General features: G+C 31.3%; 1 protein-coding gene across 1 annotated transcript; it reads left to right on the forward strand.

Moving 5' to 3' along the window:
* Nucleotides 1-7,924: 7,924 nt before the first annotated feature.
* Nucleotides 7,925-10,838, forward strand: LOC148201815 (BTB/POZ domain-containing protein At3g50780-like). Its single transcript, XM_088108978.1, has 2 exons — nucleotides 7,925-9,292; nucleotides 10,338-10,838. Exons 1-2 carry the CDS (start codon nucleotides 8,036-8,038, stop codon nucleotides 10,620-10,622), a joined length of 1,542 nt encoding a protein of 513 aa, XP_087965104.1. The 5' UTR covers nucleotides 7,925-8,035; the 3' UTR covers nucleotides 10,623-10,838.
* The last annotated feature ends 2,515 nt before the right edge of the window (nucleotides 10,839-13,353 follow it).

The following is a 13,353-nucleotide window of genomic DNA, read 5'->3' on the forward strand; positions in this document are numbered from 1 at the left end:
AACTTGTTCACGAAAGTCATATATAACGACAGCGTACAAAATTATACGTGTCAATGTCATAAAACTACGTATTTAAAGTAGTTGTACAAAAATAACTGTTAAGTAATATCCGAAACTCGTGAGACATCACATGTTTTAATCTTTGCAAAGCAACACATTAACCGCGATTATTACTTATATCTCACTTCAAAGTTTATATATGGTTAGATTGGATCCAACAAACCCTGTGTAAAACGTTGCCCGTTTGAATTTTAATTGAAAAGGTAAAACGGGAAATTATATTATCGATACAACGGACTAATTTGAATTCTTTTAGGCACTTTATTGAATAATTTATTCAACTTTTGACTTGGAATACTTTTCACAATTTTTGGGACTGAATATTTTATTTAACAGAAATAAAAATCACCGATCAGATATGTTATTGTTATCGTTATAATTAACATTATTAGATTTGAATGTTTTTTTACACATGGCAAGTGTAATGATTTCGCGCTTCGGTGCACTGTGCCAAATTGTTGTGCTCAAAATCATTGTCATTTTGACTATTGAAACAATACAATCAGTGACCACCCAAACACTGCCCAACGCGTCGAGTAAATTTCAAGAGGAGTTGACCAAAATTTATGTGGTGACAATGAGCACATGTTTAGTTTAAGATTGTTTCTTCTTTAAAAGTTTTCTTATGAAGAAGTTGTTCAGGGTAAAGGGAATTCAGTGACAAAGATAAATTAATTAAGGACTATTCTGAGTGAAATCTCATAAAATGATATTTGCAAGAGTTTATTTATAAATTTTGAAATATATGTCTATGAGAAAGGAGTTTATTTGAAATTTTTAAAATATGATTATTATGAGAAATGTATTATACTTAGGGTGGGACAAAACCACAGTTCGTTTAAACTTAATCTGGTTTATTAAAAATGGATGAAATTGATTTATTTGTTTTTTTATTTTTGACTTTTTATATGAAAATTATAAATGACAAGCGTTGGGTTGATTATGAGATTATCTTTTAAATTATTGTAGATTTTAGTCGAGTTATATCATAACTCGATCGAGTTGTATCAAACTTCGGTCGACCTATATCAGACTATGGTCAGGTTGTATCAGACCTCGATCGAACTATATCAGACTTTGGTTGAATTGTAACAAATTTATACCAAGTTATATCAAATTTTGAGTGAGTTGTATCAGACATCAACCAAGTTGTATCAAACATAGGCCAAGTTATATCAAACATAGGTCGAATTGTAACAAACCTCAGTTGAGTTATATCAAACATTAGTTGAACTGGTAAACTGACCTGCGAGATTGGTCCGTCAGACTAGATTAGACAAGTTTTTCATACTACTAAACTGGACATGATAGGCTGTATCAGGTTACTAGATTGAAAAAATTATTTTAACCTATTTCTTTTATTAAACGGATCCATAATCTATAATAAAATTACTTTAATGAAAAAAAGATTATAATATTATGTGTATGTATAAGTCATATAGTGTAAATATTATTTTAAACTCCTTAAAGTAAGTTGTATTAGATTTACGTTAATTTTGTATGAACATAATAATTATGTTAAACTTAATCCCAATTATATATTTTTGAAAATAAAGTTATGTTGACGGAGTTTGAGTACAAGTCAAAATATACCATGCCCACCCTACACAATTTCGATAAAATAAAAAATAAAAAAATTAAGGTTAATCAAAATGGTATTTGATCCGTACAATTTTTTTCATTCATATAGGAATCGTGTTAGTCTAACAATACAACTTGACTTTGAAGATTCTGAAATCGTGTTCAGATAATCATACAAATACAACTTACTCATATGCATAAAAAATTAAAATTTTGCCTGTTTCGATAATTTTGATGTAAATTACACTACCACGATAATTTTATCCTAATATATTTTAATGATGATCAGCCTTATAAGTAGAATATTACCTATTTCGGAAGTTTATCACATGGAATGAAATATCAATAAAAACTATGCATCTCTTGATTGGAAAAAAAGAATGTAAAGAAATCTAATCCTAGCTACTAAACTACCGACAAGGTAAATTATTCAAAGAGCAAGGTTTCTCAATTCCTTCTGCATCTGTTTGATTATACATTACAACATTTTAATATTATTTACGTATTGATTGATTCATAATAATATTTATGATTATTTTTATTAATTATAAAATCATTTTAGACTAATAATATAATCACACGTAAATATGTTAAAATATATATCATTATTTTTTTTTCTTAACAACTAAGTTAGATAATAAGAAACAGTAATACTTGTAACCTCAGGGAGATTGAAACCTCCTTATCATGCTACATCCAATCATTTTCTTCTTTGTTTGTCGCGACACAAAATCTTGCAAATATCTCAATAACTAATTAGTCATAGCACAACAGATAATTTCAAAAGATAATATATATATATATATATATATATATATATATATATATATATATAACAATTTAAAATGGACATTTCAAAATCGTAGAAAAATCTCCAAAACAGAGGATAAAGGATTCTCACAGGAAAAAAGAAAAATAATGAAAAGTTTATTTTATTTAGTTTGTATTTTAGATTGGTTTTACATGCAACTGTTGAATCTTTAGATGCACATAAATTCAATTGAAAATTATAAATATATCCGTTGTTCCAATAAAAACTGTAAGCCTTAAAAAAAACAAAAAATATAATGAACTATTTTGACTCCAAGTAATAATCACTAAACTTAAAATAGTTTTTTCTCTTGACCATTAATATTTTATTTATAAATAAAAGAGTTAAAAATCCCCTTTTCTCCAAATAATAAAAAAATATTTCAACTAAAATAAATAATGACGAAATACAAAGATGATTTTTATTTCTTTTGTTAAAATATTTCTTATACTATAGAATATATTAATTAAATCAAAAGCACTTATAATACAGGTTTAAATATAATTTCTGAGTGTATAAACTTTAGATCGATCTTTAAATGTTTCATTATCCCACACTGTCAGAATGGTACAATTTGGTATAAAACAATTGGCTTTTTACAACAAATACTTTATATAAAGTTTACTCTCTAGACTGATTTTTTTTTTCTTTTTTAAAAATGTGTTTAGTTTAGTGAATTATATACTAGTTTTTATTTTGGTATTATGATTACAGTGTTATTGATTTGATGAATATTTTCGCATTGCTAGAGTTCATTATGGAATTTTCTATTGAGTAGGTTATATTCACAATATACGTGTACAAAGTGGGATTTTTTAAAGTATATTTAAAGATAAAAAAATAAATAAATATGGTTATAGTTCAAAGAATGTGTTTATTTCCTTATGTGTAATTTTTATAAATTATTCTATTTTTTAAATTAATCGTTTAATTCTATAAAATAAAACATTTTGGTTTTGATTTTTAAAATATTAGTTATTTTGATTCGTAAATAATATAAAATTATTATTATTCATCCCCATTATATTAAGAGATTTATCCATTTCTTGTATATATGTTTTCGCAATTTTATCTTTTAACGAGTATTTTTTTAATTAAATTAATCATCTTACACTTTTATCTTTAAACTGTTTTTTTAAATATAACCATTTTAAATTAAAATAAATTTCTACAATAACAAAAATACTATAAAATAAATAAATTTTGTATATAATAAAATTATAAAAATTATTTATATACTTTTATAATTATAATTTTACTATTTTTTAAAAAATACACACATATAGTGATATGTTTTTAGTAGTTACAAAATGAACTAGTTTTGCAAGAGGTTTGGAACACTGACCAGTTTATCTATTCGTCATTTTTATTTTATTTTATAATTAATTACAATTGATTTTCTATTTTTAAATATATATATATATATATAAACATTTAATTTTACAATTTTTTTTAGATTTAATTGATTAGATAGTAAAGTAATAAATACTATAACAATTTTTTACAACATTATTATATTGCTTTATTATTTAATCAATTAAATCTAAAAAAAATTCTAAATTAAATGTTTATATATATATATATATATATATATATATATATATATATATATATATATATATATATAACTTTAAAAAATTGGTTTGCCAACTCTTTCATACTTGTTTTTAAGGTTAAAACAAGATAGAATGGAACATTTTGTCACCACTGTTTTTTTTTGTCACTAAAATTTATACTAAAATGGAAGAACTATTTTTAAAATACCTATGTAATATTTTCTATATATGAAATGATGATATCTTAGACAATGGATATAAAAATAGTTCTGATTAAGTGAACTTTTTTAAATAACTCACATAAGTTGGTTAGATTTACCTTTTTAAGCTAACGGTCAAATTCAACTAAATTTAATTATAATAGTTATAAAAAAAACTATGGAATTGAATAATTTATAAAATCATGATCAACTTTTAATAAAATGACGTAAAATATATATTTTCATATCTTTCCGTGTTTTAGAAAAATATTAATAGTGATAGTTGTATTAAAATAATATCACGGATTTCTGGTCGAGGATAGACGTGATTTAGAACTCGTTTTATATTTAAAAATTATGAACTTTTCTTTTAACATTTTATTTTTAATAGTTTTTATATTCTTATGGAATTTTACATATTAATAAACAAGATCTGTTCACTTAAAGTAAAACATAAGAGCATCACATTCGTTCCAGTATAACCATAACACAAAAATTATATACAAGAACCTCTACAACTAAAAAGTATTTAAACTATGAAAATTATTCATAAAGAATTAAAACTAGCTATAATCTCTGTATAACTTCCTAAACACGATTTTCTCTATTAGCCAATTCAAATTCAATTAAAATATCATCCTCTCATTTCATTTCAACAATTAAGCAATTATTGCAAAAGAAAAGATCAAACAAACACAAGCAGAAAAATAAACTAACTCTTATAAAAAAGCAATCACACAATTAAATAATTAAATCGAGTATACATGATAATTTTATTTTCAATTTAAACAATAATTTACACAAATCATAACATATAGACTTATCATTCGAATATGTATATTGATGTAAAAATATGACAAGTTTTGCATTTGTAATGGTTGAACACTCTGTCCACCTAAGCTATTATACAAGGTGAATACATCTATCATTTATAGTCAAATAATCAAACCATAGACTATGACCTCCTATTACTCCTCACCACATAACTCTTCTTTTTTACTTGAGATGAAGTGATTATCAGAATAACTTTCAAGACCGAGTCCATACATTAATAAAACACACTACTACACGTCACCATAGAATCTCACCACGAGATTCATGGAATTACGTTAAACATTGATACTATGCACATAATCAATAACATACTTGTCATCATCATCATATCACATGAATAACCACCATACATGCTCACAATCATATTATAAACCAATTATTGTTTTTAACATTCACATAATCACATACAAAACACATAATAAGAGGTATATAAAAAATTTGTTAAAATTCCGATATTTTCGCTTAGCCATTAGGTCTACTCGCTCAGTTAAAGCCCTTTCTCTTAGCCACCAGATTTGCTCGTTCAACAACTAAGTATACTTGCTTAGTGAGAAAACCATTGGAACTTACAGACATAAACTCTCCCAAAAGTCGTTGAACGAGTATATTCTCGCCCAACAACAATCAAGTCAGTGAACTCTTTGAATTTTGGTCTCACCTAACAAGATTTTGCTCACATAGTAACCACCAAGTCAATAATTTTTTTTTTACTTTGCTTATCAAGTATATGCTCGTCGAGCGAATCTATGTAATTTTGCTAAACAAAATTTCTGCAAAATTTACGTCATTCCAACCATACAAAACAGTTTAACACTAACTCTAAATGGCCAAAACAACCAACTAGTCACATTAAACACGAATCAATGACTCATTCCAAACATACAAAATAATCTAACACTACTCATCTCTTACCCAACCACTCATATTTATAATGGTGATGATGGACCTATACCCTTCCCTCATTTTAACAAATGTGAAATCATTACTTAATCATGATTTGTTGCTAAAATGGTATTTTAACGTGTTAATCACATCCTTAATCCAACATTACAAAGGTTTGGTCTTGTTGCATGTGTGTGGAGGTTTATCGAGATCTTTTGTTGTATATTGTTGAAAGATTTGAATACATGAGAAGTAGTCACTTCCAAGTATTATCAAGACTTTTTTTTATATATACTATCAATGTTGGGTTCCTAAATTCGTATTCTCAACCCTGATAATACACTATGTCCGTTCTTGTTCATGATATCGATTATGCAAATATTGCTTGTTTTGCAAAAGAGTGTTATATCTAAACAACAAATAAGAGTGATAATGAAAGAAAATAAAAGACAATTAAAATACCATGACTAAAAATACACATACTTTTTTACTATAATTTCTTTCAAAATAATACGTTTTATTGCTAAATTTCATAGTTTTAATTTTCTTTTGGTAATTTTGGTAAACTTGATGAAAAGGAACGAATACCATAAACATTAATAATTTTTTTCCTAAAATATCATATCAATAAATCATTCATACAAAATGTTTCGGTATAAAAGTATGGGACCGAGAGACTGACCTGTTGACGTGGTGAACAGCTCGCTTGCTTCCAAAACTCCTGCTATTGGCCGATTGGTATTGGCATCGACCGATCGGTCTTCTTCTTGACGAGGAAGGATGTACCTGCAAAAGGCACTCCGACGCTCTAGTTAGGCATGTGGTTGAAGATTATTTACTCTTAATAAGACAATCAATGCTTGATTAACACTGTTTGAATATTTGGAGAGTAGGGGAGAGTGAATAATGTGTAAGTGAAAACGTAACTGGCTTTCGGCCTTGACTTTGTATTTATAATTTACCTCATGGATCTTGAGTTGATATAAGCCCAATAAAATATAAACAGATTACATGAAAATCTGACTGGTTGTTTATAACCTGCTTTATTAATATCTTTAATTAGATATTCTTTGATTATTTTATCATCTGCTGGACTCTTGGCCCAACAATAGCTTAAGCTGGTTCAATTGCGGTTCGATCTTTGACCTGAGTGGATGGACCGAACAATGCTAAATGTTAACCGTTCAGCTTCCACTGGGTACGATACACAAAATATTTGTTTTGCTTAAACTGTAGCAATATGCAGCTCTTCAGTATATGAAAAGGGGGTACGTTGAGTAATTCAGATCGGTGTAATTAGTAATACTGTCTTGAGTATAGAGTGTTTGAGGTTGTGTGTTCAGCCAAGAAGCCTGGTTTGATCTTTTAAGCCCATTGGGTAAGGGTAGCGGAATCCATGTTAGAAGAAAGGCTATAATGCTATCCGAACCCATTGTCTTAATTTGTACACCTGCATTACTTGAAGCAACTGGTACCTTTTTTTTAATATAAAAAAAAAGAAAAGCAGAAGGAGAAGGGACCCAGCATCCTTGTCTTGATTTGAGACGTGGCGGCATGTGATTGTTTCATTTCTTTTATTTCTTAGAAAAGAAAACAACTCATGAGATGAGAGATACCGTCTAACTGCTGATGGTTTTGGATAAGATTGTTTTGATTAATAGAATTCACTAGGTGATCCTAGACAGGTGTTTTTTTATTTTTTATTAATAATAAAAATTAATATTTATAATTTCTGCATATTTACAATTTTATCATTACCTACTCATTTTGTGTGTTTTAGAAATTACTTGTAGTATTTCTGGACAATTAATTATGTTGTACATAAAAAATCTAAGATTATATTAAAAAATTACTAAATTCATCTGGTTATTATTAAAAAAAAGAAAGAAAAGAAAAGTAAAACATATCCACTCTCTCTTAATAAAGAAAAAGAAAATATATTTCATTTTTTTTAAAAATGATAAAAAAAAATGGACAGAAAGGGTTCTTTCTCACCTCCGTCCCCACTCTCCAGCACAATCGTGATCCATTACCTTCCTTTTCCCTCAATACACTAAAAAAAGAAAAACTCTAAAAAAGTATTTTCCTCCATTTCGTTCTAATCCATTCCGATGATTCCCAGCGCCGGAATCCCTAAAAAGCGGCAACGAACCGCCGCCCGCCGTTCCTCCTCCACTGTCGGCACCATCTCCTCCGTCTCAGACGTAACCCTAACCGAAATCTCCCAACAACAACACCGTCCCTCTTCCATGGCTGATGACCGTCCCGCTCCAATGGTGGATGACCGTCCCTCGCCCATGGCGGACGACCGTTCCACTTCCTCCACAGATGAAGCTTTCCATTTCAACGACGCTGTCACTGCTGACGTCTTCCTCCGCCTCTTCATGGATTCTCCCTCTCCACTTCAGTCCTCCCCCACCGCCACCGCCACCTCTGATTCTGTTTCCAATTCCGACTTCCACGTTTACCTCCACTCCGACATCCTCCGTCGCTCCAAATATTTCTCTGCTCTCCTATCCGACCGGTGGATTGGCCACGTCCAAGCATCAGATCACGCAACCTCAACCGACGGCGACCGCTTCCTCCTCAACCTCGGTGTTCCCCCCGCTACTGGCTCGATCCAATCTCATCTCACCGTCCTGGAGCTTCTCTACACTAACGACTTCTCTGCCGTGGTGGATAGCGCTTCAACGGCGCTAGATCTGTTGCCGGTGGCGCTGGAGCTTCTGTTCGAGGAGTGTGTGCGTTGGTGCGTGGATTTCCTGGAGGCGGTGCCATGGACGGAGGAGGAAGAGAAGCGAGTGGTGAGATTAATCCCGTTCCTGAGCGAGGAAGAGTCGAAGGAGCTCGTGGCTAGGGTTTCGCCATCGAGAGAGGACTCGTGCGAAGCGATGCTCGAGGGTCTGGTTTCGTCGGCGATGAACAGTTACGGCAACACGGCGTTCGTGAAGGCATTTGTAGGGAAGATACTGAGGGATTTGTCGTCGAGGGAGACGGCGAAGAGAGTGTTGGAGAAGGCGTTCGCTAGAAGCTTGAAGACGGTTAAGGAGTCGTTGGAGGATTATTCGAGTCCAGTGTTCAGAGGGGATCACAACGAAACGGAGGCCATTCAGAAGCTGAATCTGCACAAGGCTTCGACGAATGGGAAACATCTTCTGTGGCTTGTGGAAAGAATGATTGAGCTTAGGGTTGCGGATGTGGCCGTGAGGGAATGGAGCGAGCAAGCGTGTTTCACCGCAGATTTGCAGAGGGCGTTTCGTGATGATTCTTGGAGGAACATTGTGCCTGGCCTTCCTGCTGTTATTCTTAGATGTACCTGCAGGCTCGCCAATGCTGTTTCTGCTGGCACTATTCTCGCTTCTAGACAGGTAGGTTTAGTGTTCACTTTCCTTTGTTCATGAGTTTATTATTCTTTGATTACGCTGTTTACTCAAACATACTCTGGCCTTTGGTGAACAATTGTTGATGTTGTGGTGTGTGGAATCTGATTGCTTAGGTGCAGAAATAAGGGCAATTCAACTTTTGTTATTTCAAATTGTTATGTTGTGCTGTTTGTCTTTGTTGAAATTTAAAGGTTGAATTCGTGAGTTGAGGAGAATGTGGGATTGGAAACATTATGTTCGTACCTGGTATGTGGAATTCATTTACTCCGCTCCCTTCCAAAAGCATATTTGATGCTAAGTTCTCATATTTGGGTAGGAAATGCTGGCTATAGAATTTCTTTTTTTAATCGGAAAAAAAGTATTCTATTGGAGCCCCCCCAATTGTGCTGCTGCTGAGTTGCTCTAAAGGGATTCAGTACCCCTTGAGGGTTGAAGCATTTGATCATCGAACTTGCTAATTGCAATGCCAGATGTGTAAAACTAGATTGAATGGTAATAATAGGTAGTTCATTTTTGGCCTGTTAGACTGGCTTTTTAAATGGACCATTTTAAGCTTTAATTTTTACTATGAACATTTTTGCTGCAACATATAATATAACTTAATAGCAAATTAATGCAAAATAGTCAGATATTCACTGTTTTATTATTCTCTTTTTAATGCACTCTGGCACGTTTGAAGCCTTTAAAATTATCCTGTACAAACCTGGGATGTATTTCTTTACGTATTTTTGGTGGTGTTTTTTCACCAAAGTTAGAGTTTTACCATGATCATAGTGTTGACCTTAAATGTCAGCCTTTATTGTGTATGGAAAGTACTCAAAGAACTGTAATTAAGTTTGTCCAAGTGCTGCAGCACCTTTGTTATTTTGATTAGAAGATTTCACTGGCATTAAGTATGAGTCTCCCTCCATTTGAGATTGATTTTAATCACATTGCATACCTTCTTCACTGATATTATTGTTTGATATGTCAATATTAGATGTTCTAATTGATTGCTGCATATTGACGCTTACTTTTTTGGTATGTTAAGGTGAGAAGGAAGCTGGTAGAAGACTGGCTACCCGTTTTAGTGGTATGCAAAGATAATGTTTCCCCAATTTCACCGAGCAACAAATCGTTGTATCTGGAACTGGAAGAAACATTCTTACGTATCATCTCCACGTTGCCCATGTCCGATGCTCAAGAATTGCTGCAGCGGTGCCTCAGCTTTTCAACCCGAAACGTTGAAGATTGTCCTCATTTGGTCACTGCATTCAACACCTGGTTCCGCCGTGCAGCCCGACCCCTCAAACCAGATTCTCTCTTTGATCAATAAGTACTTGCTTCGCATGCTGTCAAATATTGTGCATATATGTAAATACTATGTTCAGAAACTTAAACTTTAACACCAACATTGTACATATAAATCCAAATTCCAAAGTAAACTGTCTTGTCTTTTTAGGACAAACCACAGCCAAATTACATAGACAATTTCCTGGTGCTAGTGACTAATGGCTTTCTTGGAAAACATGAGTTTAGTTCTGAAGTTGCATGTATTTTCCAGGGATGAAACGATGCTCGAGACTTTTTTTCACCAAAATCAATATACCTGTCTTGCTATAACTCGTTGCAAATAAAATTATCCCCCCATTTAAAACTCAATTAAAATATGTCGAATATACCAACTTAATATGGAATATGAATATTTTTAATTTGAATTTGACTTTGAAATTCTTACCTGATTCACTCTCTTTATCCTAAATCCGTTTTGGGGGCGAATGTGAACAAAATGGTAAACTAACACTCAATCATATTAATAGTCAAAAGTAAATTAAGTTGTACCATTTGTTACAAAGAAATAACAATATTTATATTTATATTATTATCTTTTAATATCTTATTCACATTTAAATGACATAATGAAGAAACGTGTAAAAAAAAAAATCACCTTTTAAATTATTCTTAAAATTAGGGAAAGTAGGGGTTTTATTTTTTACCAGAAACAAACATATATTGTTTTTCTTCCTATTTGTTCGATCCAATTGTCAGAGTCATCTGGAACAAAAGTCACAATAGGAATAGTCTCTCGAGGGGTATGATTAATACTTTCTGGAGGATTTGAAGAAACGGATCTTCAACCGCTACACCAATCCGCTACACCAAAAAGATATGTTTAATCGTGTTAAGAAATTACCTTTAAAAGTAATTCAATCGACTTGTAAAAGATATGTTTAATCGTGTTAAGAAATTAAAAGTAATTCAATCGACTTATAAGATAAGATAAGATTTGTAATTTACAAATAAAAATAAATCATCATAAAAATTTGAAGTATTTAATCATTTGAATTTAAGTAACAGAAATAATGTGTCAGATTAGTTTATTGGATTTGTCATATTTTATTTATAAATTAACAACATTGATTCATACAGCTGATGATATCATTCTCAATTAAAAGAGTAATTAAGATAACATCTAATTCTTTTAATTGTGCCTCTGCCAAAGCATTCTTAAGACCCTTTATTTAGTTACATCTTCTTCTCACCATTGTAGCAGAAGGTCTAACTTAGACTTACGAGGAAGTATGTCAGAAGGGCTGAAATTAGAGAGATTGGTATAAATTAAACTATCAAGGATATCTTCAGGAACTTTGAATTAGTTTGAATCTTAAAGTTAATTTTTTTAAAAGTAGATGTGAAACAATTGCAGTGGAAGACTCAAAAGTTGTAGCATTAACCTCATTATTAGACTGCAAGTTTATTTTTGGACGGTTTTTGTATTTGGGAATTCCTATAAAGACAAGTCCCACAAAATTGGATTCATGGAGTCCTATTACAAGGAAGTTCGAAAAGAAATTAACTCTACAGAAATATAAGTAGTTATCCTTAAGAGGTAGAGTTGATTTATCAACTCTATCTTAACTTCTTTACTTGTTTTCTTCCTATCAGTTTATAAGGCTCCAAGTGGAATAGCTAGGATGATTTAAAGTATTCAAACTAGATTGTTATTGGGAGACAGAGGAGAAGAGAGGAAGGTGACATGCATGAGTTAGAAAGATATTTGTTGTCTAAGGAACTATGGAGAATAAGAGTAAAAGAAGTTAAAATATTGAACCATGCACTGAATAATGGTCCATCTGGAATAATAAGCTTCGATCTTAAGACAGATACATGAAATATGATATATTTGGATATCAAAATTGGACTTGAATGAAAAAAACCTTACTGATCTTGTTTTACAAGATATATTTAAATATATAAATACCTTCACACATAATTATAGACAGGATACTGAATGTTTCCAACTTAAGTTTCATTCAATTTTGATATTCGGTTATGGACAAATACATACATTGAATGTTTCTAACTTAAGTTTCATTCAAAAACCATCTGTCATATGAAACTAGCTAAATGAAATTATGTTTAGGAATGTAGACTTTTTGTGAGGAGATTTGATACATCACATTAACTATATGGCTATATGGCTTTTTCTTGGATTAGATTGAAGAGTAAAACCTTTCATTACATTTTTTCTGGTTTGGAATCTTAATCCTGGTCTAGGCCTTTATGTTTGGGAGTTGTTGTTAGAGTTTATTTAGGCAGGGAATGATGTTTTCAAATTTCAGATGCAGGTTTACATACACAGACAACATAGGAGTGTAGCAGTAATTATGTTTCTATTGCTGCTATGCAGTAATTTAACATATGTAATTGGAGAGGGGTCACATGTTTATACTATTGCATTGATGGTTTCTATTCCATTTGTGATATGTCAATCTTGATACAACTTGTACTTTTTTAATGAAATGTCTTCTATTTGCTTCATACAAAATATCTACTTGTTTTCAAAAACACAAGTTTTGAAACTCAGCAAAAAATTAGTTGACAGTTGAGAGATAAGGTTGAATGTTTGATCTGCATAGCCAATCAACATGCATGCCTACTGCATGAAGATTGGTCACTATTATGCGTGAACCTCAAGCACATACAGAACCTCACTACCTTTAAATTATAAGGTACGCTATTAATTTGGACCAGGAAGGAGGAAGGTCACAATAATTCCATGAACA

The sequence above is a fragment of the Vigna umbellata genome, chromosome 3 (assembly GCF_029865625.1).
Source record: "Vigna umbellata cultivar VRB3 chromosome 3, Vumbellata_1.0, whole genome shotgun sequence".
NCBI classification, from domain to species: Eukaryota; Viridiplantae; Streptophyta; class Magnoliopsida; order Fabales; family Fabaceae; genus Vigna; species Vigna umbellata.

Coding starts and splice junctions, on each gene's coding strand:
- LOC148201815 (XM_088108978.1), top strand. CDS start 8,036: ATGATTCCCAGCGCCGGAATCCCTAAAAAGCGGCAACGAACCGCCGCC. Junction 9,293..10,337: donor CTATTCTCGCTTCTAGACAG/GTAGGTTTAGTG, acceptor TGGTATGTTAAG/GTGAGAAGGAAGCTGGTAGA.